Here is an 18479-nt window from a genome sequence, read left to right as displayed (position 1 = left end):
AGTACTCAGTACAATTTAGATATATGGACAGTGTTCATGGACAATATTGTGATTGTATGGTTACATTTGGGAAGATAGAAATATTCTTTCCATAGAACAATAGGTTGCACTAGCGCAATTTGTATATAATTTCTTTTCTTCTATTGAATATTATGCGCTGTTTTTTCTACGGGTGAATTGATTTATCCATCCACCTCGCAGATTTTTGTTTAATGTTTTTTAGTGGTTTTATTGATTTAATACCTTTTAGAACAGCTGCTTAAATTCCACAACTCCCAGGTAGAAAGCATATTCTTTAATGCTAAGCGCCTTTTATTTGCGTGGTTAACGGGCGGAGGTTATCCTAAGCAAAGGCACATATTTGTTCGGTGTTAATCCACTCTTGCTATCCAGCGATGTATGATCATCTCTCCGGGGTCCAGCGATGGCTGATCTGATCTAGCGATGGGTGATCTCTCCCTCCAGCACAGCACATCCATCCTCTGTCTCCACCAGAGACACTGCGGGGATCCCAGCAGCCTGATACTTCTTATATGAGGAGAGCGGGGCCACCCGTCACCCGACCCCGCCGACCTCTGATGCAAGGGGAAAGCCCAGCTTCGCTAAAGCCAATCCTACGTTTGTTTCTGACAGATACCAAAGGTGTCTCTTAGCAACTGTGAGAGCACTTTTTTTTTGGTGTCTGCATCTGGGTAAGTGGGTATCTGGGTAAGTGCTCAAAAGCTGTTGCATATCCAAATCATTCTTTGGAGCCAATCGGCTTACAATTGCCTCATGCCAAAAGTAAACATATATGAGGCTGACAAAATGTGCAACCAGTTTCCTTCCCATTGTCGTTGAGGAATATTCAACGGTTTAGTGAAGAGGACAAATTTAAGTGCATATATTGTCTTTGCCATCCACCTTGCTTGACGCAGTGCCCCTGGGATCCTGAAACTGAAGTTGTTTTTAGACCAACCTCCTAGGTACAGGAGTGAGAGTTGTAATAACTCTTTGTAGTCTTCTCTTGGATGACTTCCTCTTTTAGGACATTTTGGATGTAGTTAACAATTTTCACTCGTTGTCCTTCTAGAATGCCTTGAACAGGACTTTTTTTATCCAGCATTGTTGTATATGACTTCTTATCAAGTGAAGCCCACAGACTTTGCTTTGATAAAACTTCTTTTATTAACATATTAACACGAAATCTCATTTGCCACATAGCTCCCCCAATCAAATAGTGCATTTAGGTCTGCTTGTAAGCTGGAGACATTCTGCAATGATATTATTCCACTGCATAGCTCAGTGTCATCTGCAAACAACAAAAATGTACTTTTAATCCCAAACTCTATATCATTTATAAATATAGTATGTTATATATACAGTGCATTCTAGGGCCCTAATTGGATGAAGCATTGTACCTGACCACCTCGCCAATTAGCACTGTCAGAGCCCTGACTGGACAAAGTGATGATTACTTTCTCCAATCACGGCTCAACACTCAAAGTCTGACCCCACACTATAAAAGCTAACTTCCCATAACCTGCTCTTGTGTGTTGGAGTGGCGATAGAGCAGGTCTCATTTTGCTATTAACAGTTAGTGTGTTCACAGTTTGAGTACAGAGTGTAAGTATATCATTAGTATAGTGTGTGAGACTAGTGTGTCAGTGTAGTGTTTAACACAGCATTGCATTACATTTAGTGCTGTATACAGTCCTCCTGTATACCTTTTTTTTCTTTTGGTTTCTGCATGTTTTTTTTTCAGTGTCTTTTTTTTGTCCCCTGACTGCCCCCTTTTTTTTAATTGTTAGTTCCAGTTTTTCCAATTGCGAAGTGGTGTTCCCCCTTTTTATTTTTTTTTATAGTTTTTTACAGTCCTAAATTTAAAGTGCACCAAACAACACTTTTCATTGAATAAAGTGCATACATTTACACATTTCCCAATATCTATAAAAATGTGGCTAATCATGTCTGGGAAGACAACAAGGAGAGGCAGATGGTTCCATGCCACTATGAGGGGGCCAACAGAGTCTATGTCCACAGGCAAAGGTGGACATGGTCCATCCTCAGACAGGGCATCTCTGTCTCTTTTTAGTGATGTTGCCTATGCTATCCATCCACAGCATGTAGAGGACTGGCTTATTAAACCATCCTCATATCCTCTTCTTCAGTGGTGGCCCATTCAGTGGCGCCCCCTACATCAATGTGCCCAGCCCCTATTCTCCACACAGGGCACCAAAAGTGTGGATTTCAATTTTTTTGTTTGTTTTAGAAAAACATGATTAGAGCCTGAGGCTCTTATTGGCTTGGAGAGGAGGAGTAGGGAAGCAGAGGAGAAGGCGGAGGGCTGGCGGCAGCCAATGAGCATGCAGTCTCCGATGGTGATGTGCACAGTGTTGCTGTGCAGCCTGAGCTTGGGGAAGATGTAACTGGAGCATGCCACGGCCTGGCTCTGTCCACCCTGCTGCTCTCCTACTGCTTCGTCCATCTGCTGTGCGTGGACTTCACGGTGGCCAAGAAGGAGGGGAAGCCATGATCATGGATGGGGTAAGTGTGGATCAAACAGCAGGGGGGGTTTGTTTGACACCCCCCCCCAAAAATGGACCACCAGCCACCACCTTGTTTGCAGCTACTCCTGCCATAGCCCCACCATCATGCGTGGAGGAGTCAGCTGAATTATTTGAACACAGTGTCAGCCACTTGCTGCTTGAAGATGCACAGACATGACTTGATTTAGATGCTGGCACCGAGGTAGAGGAAGGGACTAACATGAGCCAATAGAGAGGGAAGAACACTGATAAACAACAAATTTGCAGTCATGTTCCCCAAGCCACAGTGTATTGCCAAGTTGGCTCCAGTAATGATGAGTTTGAGAGGATGATGAGGTCACTGACACAACTTGGGTGAGCAGAGGAAGAAAGTGAGGGGGAAGAAACAACCCCAACAAGACAGGATGCGCTTCAGAGGCAGGCATCATGGAAAAGTAGAGAGCAGCCACCATATTCCATCAGATTGTGGAGCTGTTATCTCCCGGCCAACTTCCCACAGCTCAGCTGTGTGGGTCTTTTTCAGCACAAGTGCAGCCGATTGCACTGTTGCAATTTGCAATCTCTGTCTCAAGCAGATCCAGCGTGGCAAAAACACCAGGCATTTGGGTACCACATGCTTGACACGACATTTAACCTCCCACCACGCAGCCTATTGACAAGAGCACCTGAAAGCCACACTCAAGGGACCAAATTCTTCTCCACATCACCTCTCATGTGTAACCCCACTATATCTCATGACCTCTCAGCAGCCTCCACTGAAAGGGAAGATGCTATAGCAAAATGGTGTCACAGATCCTTGCAACAAGTCTTCCAGCAGCTCACTACCAGCTATAGAGTATAGCAGCAAATTTCTTTGCCCCTGCTGCTGCAGTGAAAAAAAATACACTCCCTGCCACCCACATGCCCAGCGTCCAAATTCCAGCTTGTCAAAATTGCTGGTTTTACAACTCCTGCCTTTCCATCTGGTGGATTCTGCCCCCTTCTGTGAATTTGCAGAATGTGTACAATGGCAGGTTCTCAGTCGATATTTCTTTTCACGTAAGGCCATTCCAGCTCTGTACCATCACGTGGAAGGCAATGTTTTGGCATCGCTGGAAAAGGCAGTCAGCTGTAAGGTCCACCTTACTGTGGTCCAGCAAGCATGGTCAGGGATGATATATTTTGTTCACAGCACACTGGGTAACTCTGCTTGCAACTAGGAAGGATGCAGGACAGGGCTTAGTGCTGGAGCTTGTTTTGCCACTACGTCTCCATACAGCTGGTGGTGATGATGCAAGATCTGTCAGCTCCACCTCCTCCTCCTCCATGTGCTCCTCTGCTGGATTGTCCTATGGACCACCATTAATCCCTAATAGGGATGAACCGAACACACCCCGGTTCAGTTTGCACCAGAACTTTTGAACGGACCTAAAATTCATACGAACTTTAGAACCTGTCAGGGCTGGCTTAGCCCTTCTTTCTCTGGGCTGGCTGCTCAGCTGTCGGCTAATTGCCAGCTTTCATCTCTCTCCACAGTTACCAGCTGTTCCTTATCCAGCTTGTCTAACCTGCCTACTTAAAGCTCTCCAGCTCACTTCATATCTGTCTTCGCCTTGGTCACATCACAAGAAACCATCTCCTGCGGTTCTGTTTAAAGACTGGATTGCTGACATCCCTTCTGGCTCCTTATCCTGCTTGCTGTTGCTCCACTTGGATCCTTGACTTCTGGCCCGGCTGATTACCCGATCTGGTTATTGAACTCTGGACTGGCCGACTACTCGATCCGATTAATGGACCCTGGCTATGCTTTGAATATGCTTAACCCTATTTACATTTTTATTAACAAACAAGTGTGATTTAATTGTACTTCTGTCTCGGTCTGATTCATGGTTTCTGACAGTAGGCGAAGGCCATGAATTCAGAAGATACAGTCAATCCACTTGTTGGTAATATTTTTTCCAGATTGGATGAGCAAGATCACCTCATGGATCAGTTTGCCTTGGTGTTACAAATGCTCCTGTGTCGCACAGCTCACCTGGAATCCCCCACTGTGGCTGCTCCGGTGCAACCTGAGTCGCAGGCCGTCCCTGCTGCTGCGCCAGTCTCTGTGCAGGCACCCGCCTCGAGTACTACCTCTATAACAGGTATGTCTGGTTCCGCTCCGCTTCCCCATAGATTTGGGGGGCAATCCAGTTCAAAGCAGAGGGTTTATCAATCAGGTTGAGATATACTTTGAGATGCTGCCTCAGGCATTTCCCAAGGACAGAAGCAAAGTAGGTTTCGTGATATCTTTGCTTACTGAGAGAGCCTTGGCTTGGGCTAACCCTCTATGGGAGACGCAAAAACCTGTTGTCTTGAGTTACCCTGAGTTTGTGGCCTCCTTTAAAAGGGTATTTGACAATCCCGCACACTCTGCTTCTGCTGCCAAGTGCCTCATGTCCATCAAACAGAGTACAAGAACTGTTGCCGACTACACCATTGAATTCCAGCCCTCGTGGCTGCTTTTTCTCATAGTTTCTCGAATTCCATCAAGGATGAGATAGCAGCCCGAGATATATCCACTGAGCTGGAGAGCTTGATCTCATTTGCCATCCTCATTGACTCCAGACTCAGAGAAAGACTCTCTCTTAAGGAGCGCTTGCAGAAGCCTCCTGTACGTTTGCCTCTTTGTAGTCCCACCCATGCCTCCCTGACAATTTCTTGGAAAAGTAGCCACATGGATGCATAGCGCACCGAGTTGGAACGTTGAGACAGAAGGGCGCCAACTCCAGTCTCAGAAGCCTCAACTTCTAAGATAAAAGGCAACATAGGATCAGGATGTGCCAACACAGGAGCAGAAACAAAGGCAGCCTTGAGAGTCTCAAAGGCCTTAAAGTGGTTGTAAACCCTTACAAACCACTTTGACCTACAAGTAAGCCTAGATTAAGGCTTACCTGTAGGTCCAATAAATATCCCCCAAACCTATACGGTTTAGGAGATATTTGCCCGAAGACGGGCACCGCTGTCTACGGTGCATGCGCCATAGATAGCGGCGCGCAGGCGCGCTGAGCGTGGCATCCTCGATGACGAAGATGCCACACAATGCCGCGCATCTCGGCTCCCGTGCGCATGCGCGGGAGTGACGTCATCGCGGCTTCGCCGAATGACAGCGGCAGGGCTGCGAGACCCCACCGAGAAGATGGATGTGCAGAACTACAGGGGACAGCGGTGACTTCGCTGGCTCCTGTGTCAGGTAAGTGACACATAATGGGCTACTATGCGATGCATAGTAGTCCATTATGCTTTGCCTTTGCAGGGAATGAAAGAGGAAGTAAACTCATCAGGGTTTACTTCCTCTTTAATGGACTCTGGAGACCAACTCTGTGGGTTACCATCCTTTCTGGTCATATCAGTCAGGGGCTTGAGCAGAGACGAGAAGTTATGAGTAAACTTCTGATAGTAGTTGGCGAAACCCAGGAAATGCTGCAAAGGACGTAAACCCATGGGGCGAGGCCAATGTAGGACTGCCAAAAGTTTCTCTGGGTCCATTGAAAAACCAGCAGTGGAAATTACATGAATGTAACCTGTTCACAATGGAACTCGCACTTCTCCAGTTTACAATATTGTTTTCTCTTAGTTTCTGAAGCACAAGACAGACATCTGTGTGGTGGCTCTCCAGGGAAAATATGAGGATATTATTGAGATAAACCACCACACACACAACTGCAACAAATCTCGGAGGACATTGTTAATAAATTCCTGGAAAACTGCCGGGGCGTTACAAAGGCCAAAAGGCATTACCAGGTATTCATAATGACCTGTTCTTGTATTAAACGCAGGTTTCCACTTGTCTCCCTCCTTAACGCGCACAAGATTGTATGTCCCTCTCAAGTCAAGATTTGTGAAAACCGTTGCTCCCTTGAGGCAGTCAAATAACTCTGTAATCAATGGAATCAGGTAGGCATTCTTAATTGTGACAGGATTGAGACCCCTATAATCTATACAAGGTCTCAGTTCACCGCTCCTCTTCTTCACAAAGAAGAAACCAGCACCAGCAGGAGACGAGGACTTGCGGATGAAACCTCGAGAAAGTGCGTCAGCAACATACTCCTACATGGCCTTATCCTCCAAGACCAACAAAGGGTAAACCCAGGCCACGAGGAGGTATGGCACCAGGTTGAAGGTCAATTACGCAATCATAAGACCGGTGTGGAGGCAAACTACCGGCATGACCTTTATCAAAGACATCGCTAAAATCGCGGTACTCCTCCAGCAGGGAGGGGAGTGAAGAGGTGCACAGGACCTTGGATACCTTCAGGAAGCACGTCTCACTGCATTGCAGTGACCAGGAGAGAACCTCAGCACGGAGCCAATCAAAAGAGGGGTTGTGCCTCTGTAACCAAGGATAACCAATAACCAGCGGCTAAACCTGGGTGAAAAAATAACTTGGAATTGGATTATCTCATGGTGAAGAGCCCCTACGGCCATGTCATGAGTCACATGGGCAGGCTGTAAAAGTCTCTCGTCAAGAGCCTCAATGGCAAGTGGAGTGTCATGTAGCTGCAGTAGAATCGAGTGCTGCGAAACAAATGCAGCATCAATGAACAGGCCTGCAGCCCCAGAGTCGATTAGAGCCTGTATCTCGATGGACGACTCAGCCCAAGAAAGGGTGACCAAAACCAAGGGCTTATCCTTCTGGATAACTGGAGACGAAACAATGCCACCTGTCTGAGATCCTGATGACAGGACCTCAAGGTTTGGGCGTTCCCTGGACGGGTAGGACAAGACTTCAAAAAGTGACCTGCCTGGCCACAATAAAGGCACAATCTCTCCCTCCTCCTAAAGGCTCTCTCATCCGCAGAAAGAAGCCCAGGTGCATGGGTTCATCTTCACTGACCGAGGAGGCATGGGAGGTGAGGAAGGCATGGGTGGGACTACAAAGCTCGGAGGCAAATGTACAGGAGGCTTCCGCAAGAGCTCCTTAAGAGAAAGTCTTTCTCTGAGTCCTGAGTCAATGAGGATGGCAAACGAGATCAAGCTCTCCAGCTCAGTGGGTATATCTCGGGCTGCTATCTCATCCTTGATGGAATCCGAGAGACCATGAGAAAAAGCAGCCACGAGGGCCTCATTGTTCCAAGCAACCTCTGTTGCCAGAGTACGGAATTCAATGGCGTAGTCGGCAACAGTTCCCGTACTCTGATGGACATGAGGCACTTGGCAGCAGAAGTGGAGCGTGCGGAAACGTCAAAAACCCTTTTAAAGGAGGCCACAAACTGAGAGTAACTCAAGACAACAGGTTTTTGCGTCTCCCATAGAGGGTTAGCCCAGGCCAAGGCTCTCTCAGAAACCAAAGATATCACAAAATCTACTTTGCTTCTGTCCGTGGGAAACGCCTGGGGCAGCATTTCGAAGTATATCTCAACCTGATTGAGAAACCCTCTGCATTGAACTGGATCGCCCCCAAATCGCTGGGGAAGCGGAGCAGAACCAGACATACCTCTTATAGAGGTAATACTTGAGGCGGATGCCTGCACAGAGACTGACGAAGCAGGGACGGTCTGCAACTCAGATTGCACCGGAGCAGCCACCGTGGGGGATTCAAGGTGAGCCGTGCGATTCAGGAGCGTTTTTAACGCCAAGGCAAACTGATCCATGCGGTGATCTTGCTCATCCAATCTGGAAAAAATATTACCAACAAGTGGATTGACTGTATCTTCTGAATTCATATCCTTCACGTACTGTCAGGAACCATGAATCAGACTGAGACAGAAGTACAATCAAAACACACTTGTTTATCAATAAAAATAAAAAAGGTAAAAAGAAAAAGCGTAGTCAAGCATAGCCAGAGTCCAGTAGCCAGATCGGGTAGTCAGCCAGTCCAAAGTTCATTAACCAGATCAGGTAATCAGCCAGGCCTGAAGTCAGGGATCCAAGGAGAGCAACCGCAAGCAGGATAAGAAGCCAGGAGGGATGTCAGCAAGCCAGTCTTGAAACAAACAGCAGGAGACGGTTCCTTGTGATGTGACCAAACGTGAAGGCAAAGGAGAAATGAGCTGGAAGGCTTTAAATAGGCAGGTCAGACAAGCATCATCGGGAACAGCTGGTAACTGTGGAAAGAGAAGAGATCTGGCAATTAGCCGACAGCTGAGCAGCCAGCCCAGAGGAGGAAGGGCTAAGCCAGCCCTGACAAAAGCATTGCATTAAAAATTGTAATTACACGACCCTGTTAAAAAGGGGCTGAAAAATTGGGCCTTAGCCACTGGTGCGCCACCCAGAACCAAAAATGTTCTTCCAAGCTATCAGCAAGATCATTGAGGAGGAAGAGGATAGTCAGTAAACATAACAGGACAGTCACTCAGCATAGGCAGTCTTGAAGGGATCTGACATTTCAAAAAAAATTATTTGGTTACATCAACTTCAGGTGCTTGGTAGCTGGTGGTGATCCAAAACTGATTAATCTTTATGAAGGTCAGTCCATCAACCGAGTCGGTGGACAGGCGCACCCTGTGATCGGTTACAAAGCCTCCAGCAGCACTGAAGGTGTGTTCTGAAAGAATGCTAGATGCAGGACAGGCCAGTAGCTCAATTGCATACTGTGCAAGCTCTGGCCAGTGATCCATCCTCAAGACCCAGTAAGTCAGAGGATTTTCGGTGGGAAAGGTGTCCATGTCTGACCTTGCCCCTAGGTAGACTGCTGCTGCTGATACTGAGTGCCAGGCTCCACCTCCATGCTGACACAAGCCTCCTCCTCCTCCTTGTCCTGTGTGATGGGTAGGACAGCAGGAACACTGTCTGCATAAAGGGGGCCTTGAGAGGCAAGGAAGTCCTCCTCTTCCTGCCTCTGTTCTGCCTCAAGTGCCCCGTCCATTATTCCATGCAGCGTATGCTCCAACAGGTGGACAAGAGGTACAGTGTCACTGATGCATACACTGTCACTGCTCACCATCCTCGTGGCCTCCTCAAATGGTGACAGGACAGTGCATGCATCCCTGATCATGCCCCACTGGCGTGGTGAAAAAAAAAAGCTCCCCTGACCCTGTACTGGTGCCGTAATCGCACAGGTACTCATTGATGGCCCTCTGCTGCGTGTGCAGCCGCTGCAGCATGGCCAACGGTGAGTTCCACCTGGTGGGCATGTCACATATAAGGCAGTTCTTGGGCAGGTTCAGCTCCTTTTGGAGCTCAGCCAGCAGAGCACTGGCATTAAATGATTGGCGGAAATGTACACAGACTTTCCTGGCCTGCCTCAGGACATCTTGTAAGCCCGGGTGCCTGCCCAAGAACCACTGCCCCACCATGTTAAGGACGTGAGCCACACAGGGCACATGGGTCAGTTGTCCCTGTCAGAGGATGGAGAGGAGGTTGGTGCCATTGTCGCAAACCACCATTCCTGGCTTAAGCTGGCGTGGCGTCAACCACCTCTAAGCCTGCCCCTGCAGAGCTGACAAAATATCTGCTCCAGTGTGGCTCCTGTCCCCCAAACAAACCAGCGCAAGCATGGCTTGGAATCTTTGTGTAGCCCCTTGAACGCTTACGGAGCACCGCTGGTTCCGAGGACAAAGCACTGGAAGAGGCCATGGAGGAAGAAGAAGAGGAGGGGGTGGAGGAGAGAGGTGTGTCACAACCAGTAGTAGCATTTTGAAGGCGTAGTGGCGGGACAACCTCCAACACTACTGCACCTTGTCCTGCATCCTTCCCAGCTGCCAGAAGAGTGACCCAATGGGCCGTGAAAGATAGGCAATGTCCCTGTCCATGCCTGCTGGACCATGAGTCAGCGGTAATATGCACCTTACCGCTGACCGCCCTGTCCAGCAAGGCATGGGCATTGCCTTCCACATTCCAGTAGAGAGCCGGAATCGCCTTCCGTGAGAAAAAGTGGCATTTGGGCACCTGCCACTGAGGAACAGCACATTGCACAAACTCACGAAGGGGGGCAGAGTCTACCAACTGAAAAGGCAGCAGCTGAAGTGCTAGCAATTTAGCCAAGCTAGCATTCAACCACTGGGCATGTGGATGGCTGGGAGTTAACTTCTTTTGACGGTCCAGCAGCTGGGGCAGGGAAATTTTCCTGGTACAATCAGACACCGGTGTACTGCTAGCAGACACACCTAATTCTACACCTTCATTTCTCTCAGTGCAGGTTTTAGAGAGGACTGAAGGTCTAGTGGGGTAGGAGATCCCAGCTGACGAGTAGCAAGGAGAGGTCCGCTTTGTTCCTTGGTGTGGGTCTTTAAGGGATGCTTTCCAACGAGCTGCATGGCAGGTCAACATATGTCTGGTCAAGCATGTGGTGCCCAAGCGGCTGATATTTTGGCCACGCAAGATACGCTTGAGACATATGTTGTAGATAGCAGCGGTGCGATCTGATGTACTGTCTCTCTTTCCCCTTCATCAGCTGTGGCAATTATGTTTGCGCCAGCTGATTGCAGGGGTCTGCCCTTTTATAGCTTGACTGCGCGCTTGTCTGCACTCCACAGCTGCTGTTGTGGGAAGCTGAGCGAACGGTCTTGCTGCCTCTTATCAGTACATATTTCCAGGTAACTGCTGTTTATGTCTCTTCTTCACTGGCCATCTCTATCTTTTTGACTTGGAGCCCTGTGAGCCTTTGTTTTGTCCAAAGAGGCTCCGCCATTTTTTTTTTTTTCTCGTCTATTTTTCTTTTTTCATTTTCCTTGTTCTTTTTTCCTTCAGGGTCTTCTGCCATTTTACGCCTCAGTGGCCCCCTCGGTGTACACCCTGTAGCCAATCCCACTCCACCGGACAGGGAATTGGGGGTCCCTTCTGGGTTCCCCCTATATATGTTTTACACTTCGGAGCTCTATCAGAAAGGCCAGTCCTGAACACTGGAATACTAAGCATGACATTTGCTTGATTTATTTTAATTATTCATATACTACATGCATCTACCTCTGTAATTATACAAGTATGATAATGTCTATATGTACCTCCATTTCCTTTTGGCTGTTCTGTCTCATTAACACCCTGTTATTTGTGCTCTTTATTAGAAATGCGCTCTATACTTACCCCTGATGAAGGATACCAGCACTTCTCCGAAACACGTACAGTAAGGTTTCTTATGTTACACGGGTGACCCTTTTTCTACTATTGTCACCCCAATATGGATAGTACTGCATGTATTTTAATCATGTTATGATCTCCATTTATGTTTTTTGATTGTTATATCTGTATACACATTTTGATAAATAAATACTGTTTTATATCACTTTTGATCCTTGTATGTGCCGTGAAAGTCCAAACAATAGGGGGTTTTCCTCCTCTTTTTCCATCTCAAAAAAGGCCCACACCAAAGAACTTTTGGAATAACGTGCAGAGGCAGCGCCCTGCACAGACAAAGCTCTGCTGTGTGATTCAGTCGGTGTGCTGACCCTAAGCTGGCCGCCGGAGGGCATCCTGCTTCGTTGGAGATGTGCCTCCTCCTTCTCCTTTCTCCTATCAGGCACCCACGTGGAGTCCGTGACCTCATCACCCCCTCCCTCTTCATCACTGGAGCAAACCTGGCAGTATGCTGCAGCTGATAGAAAATGACTGCCAGATTGCTGTCCTTCTTGAGCATCCTCTCTCTATGCGCTCACGCTACTGCCTTCCGCTAGCTGGGTATCATCATCAGAGCCTTCAAAACGCTGGACATCCTCCTGGAGCATGTACCCAACACTGTGGTCAAACAGTTTGGGGGACTCCTCAGGAGGACATGGTGGGTCTAGGGAAGGAGTGACTGATGACACTGAGATGAGGGAAGAGGATGCGTTGGCAGCTGCTTTGTTAGTACCCTGAGCCTGGGTGAGAGAGGATGAGGAGGATGAGGAGGGCTTGGTCATCCACTCTACAAAGTCTTCGGCATGATGTGACACAACACGTCCAGCTGCCGAAAATAAAGACAATCGTGTCCCATGGCCATGTGCTGATGACGATGCACCGCATCCACGACCAGCACTGTTGTCTCTAGACACAGAGCCTGCTTGCCCTCTTTTATTGGCTCATGACTGTCTGCCTCTCCTTGTTGGCCTTCCAGACATAGTAACGGCCTGCAGGGAGATGGGAAAACCAGCAATTGGGTAGCTTTAAGTGTACACTGAGCAGATGACACCAACTGTAATTACTGCAGCTGCCTTTCTGTGTTACAGAAACAGAACAACACCAGCAATAAGGGGTATCTTCAGGTTTATACTGTGCTGGAGGCACACAACACCCACTTTAACTGTGGCAGATGCCTGTATTACAGAACACCAGTAATAAAGTGTAGCTTCAGGTGTATACTGTGCTGGATGCACACAACACCCACTTTAACTGCTGCAGATGCCTGGATTACAGAAACAGAACACCAGCAATAAAGGGTAGCTTCAGGTGTATACTGTGCTAGAGGCACACAACACCCACTTTAACAGCGCTAGGTTTTCAAGCCACAAAGACACTGTCCCTGCCTATCCTGCTCTTCCCCTGACCGCTGCAACACACTACACAAGGCCACCGCGCTGGCGGCCTTATATAGTGTGGGGCGTGTACTTAACCCCCCTGAGCTATAATTGGCCACAGGCATCCTGCCTGTGACCAATTATGGCTCTCCTCGCTGCCGGCGCTGCGATTGGCCAAGCATGCGGGGTCACAGTGCATGCTTGGCCAATCATGAGCCAGCAATGCACTGCGATGGCGCTGTGCATTGTGGGCTGAGAGCGCCACACAAATGTGGCACGAACGGCCCACAGAGTTCTGGCTTCGCCGAACGGGTGAACAGCTGGTGTTCAAGTCGAACATGCGTTTGACTCGAACACTGAGCTCATCCCTACTCCCTAAGCATCCGAGGGGCCATTTATTGAGTCAGACTAAAAGATGCCATGCTGTACTTCAGCTGGTCTGTCTAGAGCAGAGATTCTTTTAGCTCTGCAGGGGCAGGCCCAAAGGTAGTTCACGCCATGGAAGCTTGAGCCAGGAATGGTGGTGTGCGATAATGGCACTAACCTTCTGTTTACCCTTCGACTTGCTTTCATTAACCTACCTCTATAAGGTTATGGGCTGAAGGTACCAACAACACCCAAAGACCAATTTTTCCACAAAGGTTTGACAGGGGCATCACATTTTTGTTTTTTACAGCAGGGCCAATTATTGCTTTCATCATGACTACCTCTAGAACGTTATGGTGTGAGGCCATCAAAAACACCCAAAAAACAATTTTTCTGCAAAGTTTTGGAAAGGGCATCAAATGTATATTTTTACAGCAAGGCCAATTCTTGATTTCATCAAGACTACCTCTAGAAGGTTACGGGGTGAGGGCACCAACAACACCCAAAGACCAATTTTTGCACAACTGTGTGACAGGGGCATCAATTTTCCATTATTTTTACAGCAAGGTCAATTCTTGCTTTCATCGTGACTACCTCTAAAAGATTATGGGGTGAGGGCATCAACAACACCCAAAATTTATTTTCCAAAAAGGTTTGACAGGGGCGTAAAATAAAAATTTTAGTCTGCAGTTACTTGACTAGTCAACTCCCCAGTAGGTGTCATTGATACTATGGTATCAGTGACACTTACTGGCAATGTATGGGTCATAGTATGAGATTGTAAAACTAGACTGAGGTATGAATACCTATATTTCTTCCAGACAGCCCTGTAGGAGGTTCATGGCCACTGGTGCATGCTAGGAGAGGATTTAAATATTTGGGGCGGGCCCTGTACTCCCTCTCTTGCCTCAGGCTAAGGCCTGAGAAAGTGCTGCTAAAGGGAGCTCTGTGTTTAGGCCCAGAAGTCTATTTGGGGCCTAGGTATGCTGAGGTGGTCCTGAAGCTGTCTTACCCAGTGTGGAGGAAGCCAAGCCAAAGTGAGAAATCTAGGGAAGACCCCTTTTTGTGGAGAGACAAGATGAAGGCTGGCCTCTCAGAATCTGAAGAAGGAATCTGAGGAAGCACCAGAATCTGTGCTTGCAGTGTTGCTGGGTTGGCTTAAAGGTTCTGATGCTGTGAGTACACTGTGTATTCTGGATCCAAGAAATCTGTAAGTGATCTGCTGTGGTATCTGAGACCCCTAAACCCTCTCTCCGACTACCTCTTTTTCAGTTCGGCATTAAAATGTTGAAAAGACCAAAATTAGAATCATTGGGGTTTATTTACTAAAGCTGGAGAGTGCAAAATCAGACACACATCTGTATGGTAACCAATCAGCTTCTAACCTCAGCTTGGTCAATTAAGATTTGGCAATAAAATCTGGAAGCCGATTGGTTTCTATGCAGAAGTTGGACTGATTTTAAACTCTCCAGCTTTAGTAAATAAACCTCAGTGGCTTTAAATATAACAGAGTTTTCTTCATGCACAAAAGCTTACAAATCTCCTACTTTACTTGGCAGACTTCTAGCATTGGTGAACAAACACTTTAATTCATTGTCACATTTTGCACTTGTGTTTTGCGTATCTTTTTTAGTAGTACAAGCAGTATGATATTATCAAATGGTTGTTTTTAACATGGGAAACTTCTTATCACCAGCCATAGCCTTCTCCACATCTTTCCCCATTCCACTCACCATTAGTGTATGACCCCTGACTAATTTCTTTGTTCTTTATATTCTAATTACCCCCCCCCCCCCAATCCTAGTGTAAACACTCCTCCAGTCAGTTGCTCAAAGCTATCTTAACCAGAATAAAAGACTCAGCATTTTTGTTGTCTCTGTGAATGGCATGAGGTGTGTTTTAATACATAGATTATGTGTTTGTAGTGTGTGTGTGTGTGTGTCTGTGTATGAATGTTTATGTGTACCTGTATGATTGTGGTAGGGACTGATGTAAATTTAGTTATTTCTAGGGAATATACATGGCATGTAATGGAGTGCTGTATCACATACTTTTTAAAGGCAGGTCATAATTCAAATGTATCACATTTTATGATCACAAGTGTACTTACATCAATAGAACAACCTAACATTGAACCTCTCTTCAGAGCTTTGTCCATAATCTCAAAATAATTACTCGGAGCACTCTTGTTTTCATACATTTCAGAAACGCCCCCAGTAAAATCTTCCATGGCCTCTATGGTACTCCCACCTTTTAGAGCTTCATAGCTTCCATTTAGTCTATAAAATGCAAAAAAAAATATTATGAGACTTCAACAGTCAATTATGTTCTGTCTGTTGCAGCTTATTCCCAGTCTGTTAAGAAAAAGCATGCTGTATGTATATATGTTTCTAACTCCATTAGGAAGATTCAACAGAAAAAAACAACAACATTACTTACAAATTTATATATTTTCAGAAGTGATATATTGCCCACATTAAACACAACACTTTAAAAAGTACATTGTTTGATTCATATCAAATATATGCCATGTCTGGATGCTATCTTCCACTTTATCACTGTCATGATATAACAGTAGGTCTGGATCACATATTTGCTTATTGCCATTTTTACTATCAGTCAGGATCCAGCCAGGGGAACTTTAATTCAAAGTTAATTCAGAATATACAGGACATTCTAACAATACAAAAACTAAAAAAAAACAGACCGAACAGCCAATTCCTTCAGGGATCAAAAGGGGAAGGGGGGTTGTGGAACTGGTGAGGCCGCACTCGGCGGCACTGATCAGGCTGCATTGTTGGGTACTGATGAGGCTGCATTGATGGACACTGGTGAGGCTGCATTGATGGACACTGGTGAGGCTGCATTGATGGACACTGGTGAGGCTGCATTGATGGACACTGGTGAGGCTGTGTTGATGGGAACTGATGAGGCTGTATTTATAGGCAATGATCAGGCTGCATTGATGGGCACTGGTGAGGCTGCACGGATCAGATTGCATTGATGGGCACTGGTAAGGCTGCATTGATGGGCACCGATAGGCTGCATTGATGGGCACTGATGAGGTGGCACTAATGGGCAATGATAAGCTGCACTCATGATGCTGCACTGATAGGCTGCACTGATGGGCACTGATAAAGTTGTTAATATTTATTTTGTGTAACTTAATTATTCATAAATAATTTAAAGTCATTTAATGAGATCAGCTGTGAGGGCGTGTTTAGGGGTGGAATTAGAGGTGGGGCAGGGTAGGGGTTAGGTGGGGAAAATGGGGGCGAGTAACTCTTAAGAACTGGTTAGTAGCTCAGGACTTGAAATTTTGATCCCTGGAACAGGCTATAAAAGAATAGAGTAAAACAGAATTGAATAGAATAGAAAATAAAAGAATAAAAAAAGAACAGAATAGAGAAAATAGACGAAAAAAGCACAAAATAGAATAGATAATAAAAGAATATAATAAAATAGAATATAAATTAAAGGAATAGAATAAAAAGATTAGAAAATATTAGAAATGAATAGAATAGAAAAAAACAATAGAATAGAATAAAATGGAATATTTTATATAATTATATATTATAATTATAATTATAATTATAAATGAAAAAAAATAGTTCAGAATAGACTAGAAAAGAATAGAATAGGAAAAAAAACTATAAAATAGAATAAAATAGAAAGAATATAACCGTCTTTTGGAAATTCAAATAGAATACATTATTATTATATATTCTATTCTATTCAATTCAAATTCTAGAGTAGAATAGAAAGAATATAACCGTCTTCCAAGATTTAAATTTCGAATAGAATTAATATTGGAATGGCAATTCCAATGCCAATTTGAATTGAATGTTGACTTCAAATCGAATTTGAAAACTAATAAACGAAACAAAACAAATTCTGAAAATTAATTTAACTAAACAAAATTGTTTTTGCGGCGCTTTAGCGGCTCTTTTCGGGCACTTTTAACCCGGCTAGCAGCAAAAGAAAGGTTTAATTGTGCCCGAAAAGCGGTGCCCATTCATTTCTGTGGGCAGGGGCAGTGGAGGAGCGGTGTATACACCGCCCCAGAGATGCTGCTTACAGGACTTTTTCTAATGTGCTGCAAGTTCACCACCCCAGTGTGAAAGCATTCAGGCTCTTTCACTGAGCCTGAAGGGGAGTTTTACAGGCTTTGTTTTTAGCCCAAATGTACCTGAAAAACACCCCAATGTGAAAGGGGTCTAAATGTGTGTCTGTGACAGCTTCCTTCGTTTTATTACCGCCACGCACCAGAAGATTACAGTGATGGGGATTGCCGCGTGCCTGTGTGTGCGTGTTTGTGTGTGGGGGGGGGGGGGTGCATCAGAGAAGGAAGATTTCTCCTAAACCAGGAGACAGCAGCACAAGGGACACAACTCATCAATGTCCCTCATGCTTATTTTTTTTTAATTAAACTTAAGGATAAGTTCACCTTTTTTTCACTTTTTTTCTTCTAAATTCCAGCTCCCTTATGTACCAATATAGTATTCATGTACTTTTTTTGCAAAACTATCAGCACTTTCCATTAATTCTACATACACGTACGTTATTTGTACTCATGCATATTTGCAGACTTATCCATTTGTAAGATCTTACTTCCTGGTCAGGCGTTGACCAGCTCACTTCACTAGCACACACCCTGCATCATCTACCTGCCCACTCCCAGCTACACATTTTTTAAATGAAATGTGATCAGTGATCATCCTTCTTACTAAATACACAATATACAATCAGATTGCATAGTGTATGGCCATATTTATAGTAACACATAGAAGGGAGTGGACAGAAACACTCAGCTGCCAAGCCCCGTTCACATCTCTGCATAATGTAAACTGGCATTGCCACATGTGTCTTTTTTTTTTTGTGAGGTGGGGAGGCGTTTTGGAGAATTTTAACTCATCGCACATAGGGCAGCCCATCTACCTGAATGGGCTGCTCTACACACAGCAATCACCCCAAAGAAGATTCAGAACTTTTTTCTAGAGCGGAGCTTGGTGAGTTTTTAATGTGATTTTTGGTGCAGCACATTTCTGAAATGCAAGGAAACGCACAGATGTGGATTCTTGTGTTTAACCACTTCAGCCCCGGAAGATTTGGCTGTTCAATGACCAGAGCATTTTTTGCGATACGACACTGCGTCGTTTTAACTGACAATTGTGCGGTCGTGCGACGCTGTACCCAA

General features: G+C 45.7%; 1 protein-coding gene across 1 annotated transcript in view; it reads right to left on the bottom strand.

Moving 5' to 3' along the window:
- Positions 1-18479, bottom strand: part of CAPN9 (calpain 9) — a 1247204-nt gene that overhangs the window by 843401 nt on the left and 385324 nt on the right. Inside the window, exon 5 of the mRNA XM_077486535.1 lies at positions 15393-15561. Coding sequence (XP_077342661.1) covers positions 15393-15561 — 169 coding nt within the window. The remainder of the gene's footprint in view (positions 1-15392; positions 15562-18479) is intronic.

The sequence above is a fragment of the Lithobates pipiens genome, unplaced genomic scaffold (assembly GCF_037356315.1).
Source record: "Lithobates pipiens isolate NorthernLeopardFrog02 unplaced genomic scaffold, aLitPip1_a1.2 Scaffold_18, whole genome shotgun sequence".
Lineage (NCBI taxonomy): Eukaryota > Metazoa > Chordata > Amphibia > Anura > Ranidae > Lithobates > Lithobates pipiens.
Note: the sequence above shows the minus strand (reverse complement) of the source record. Positions and strands in the feature narration are given on the sequence as shown.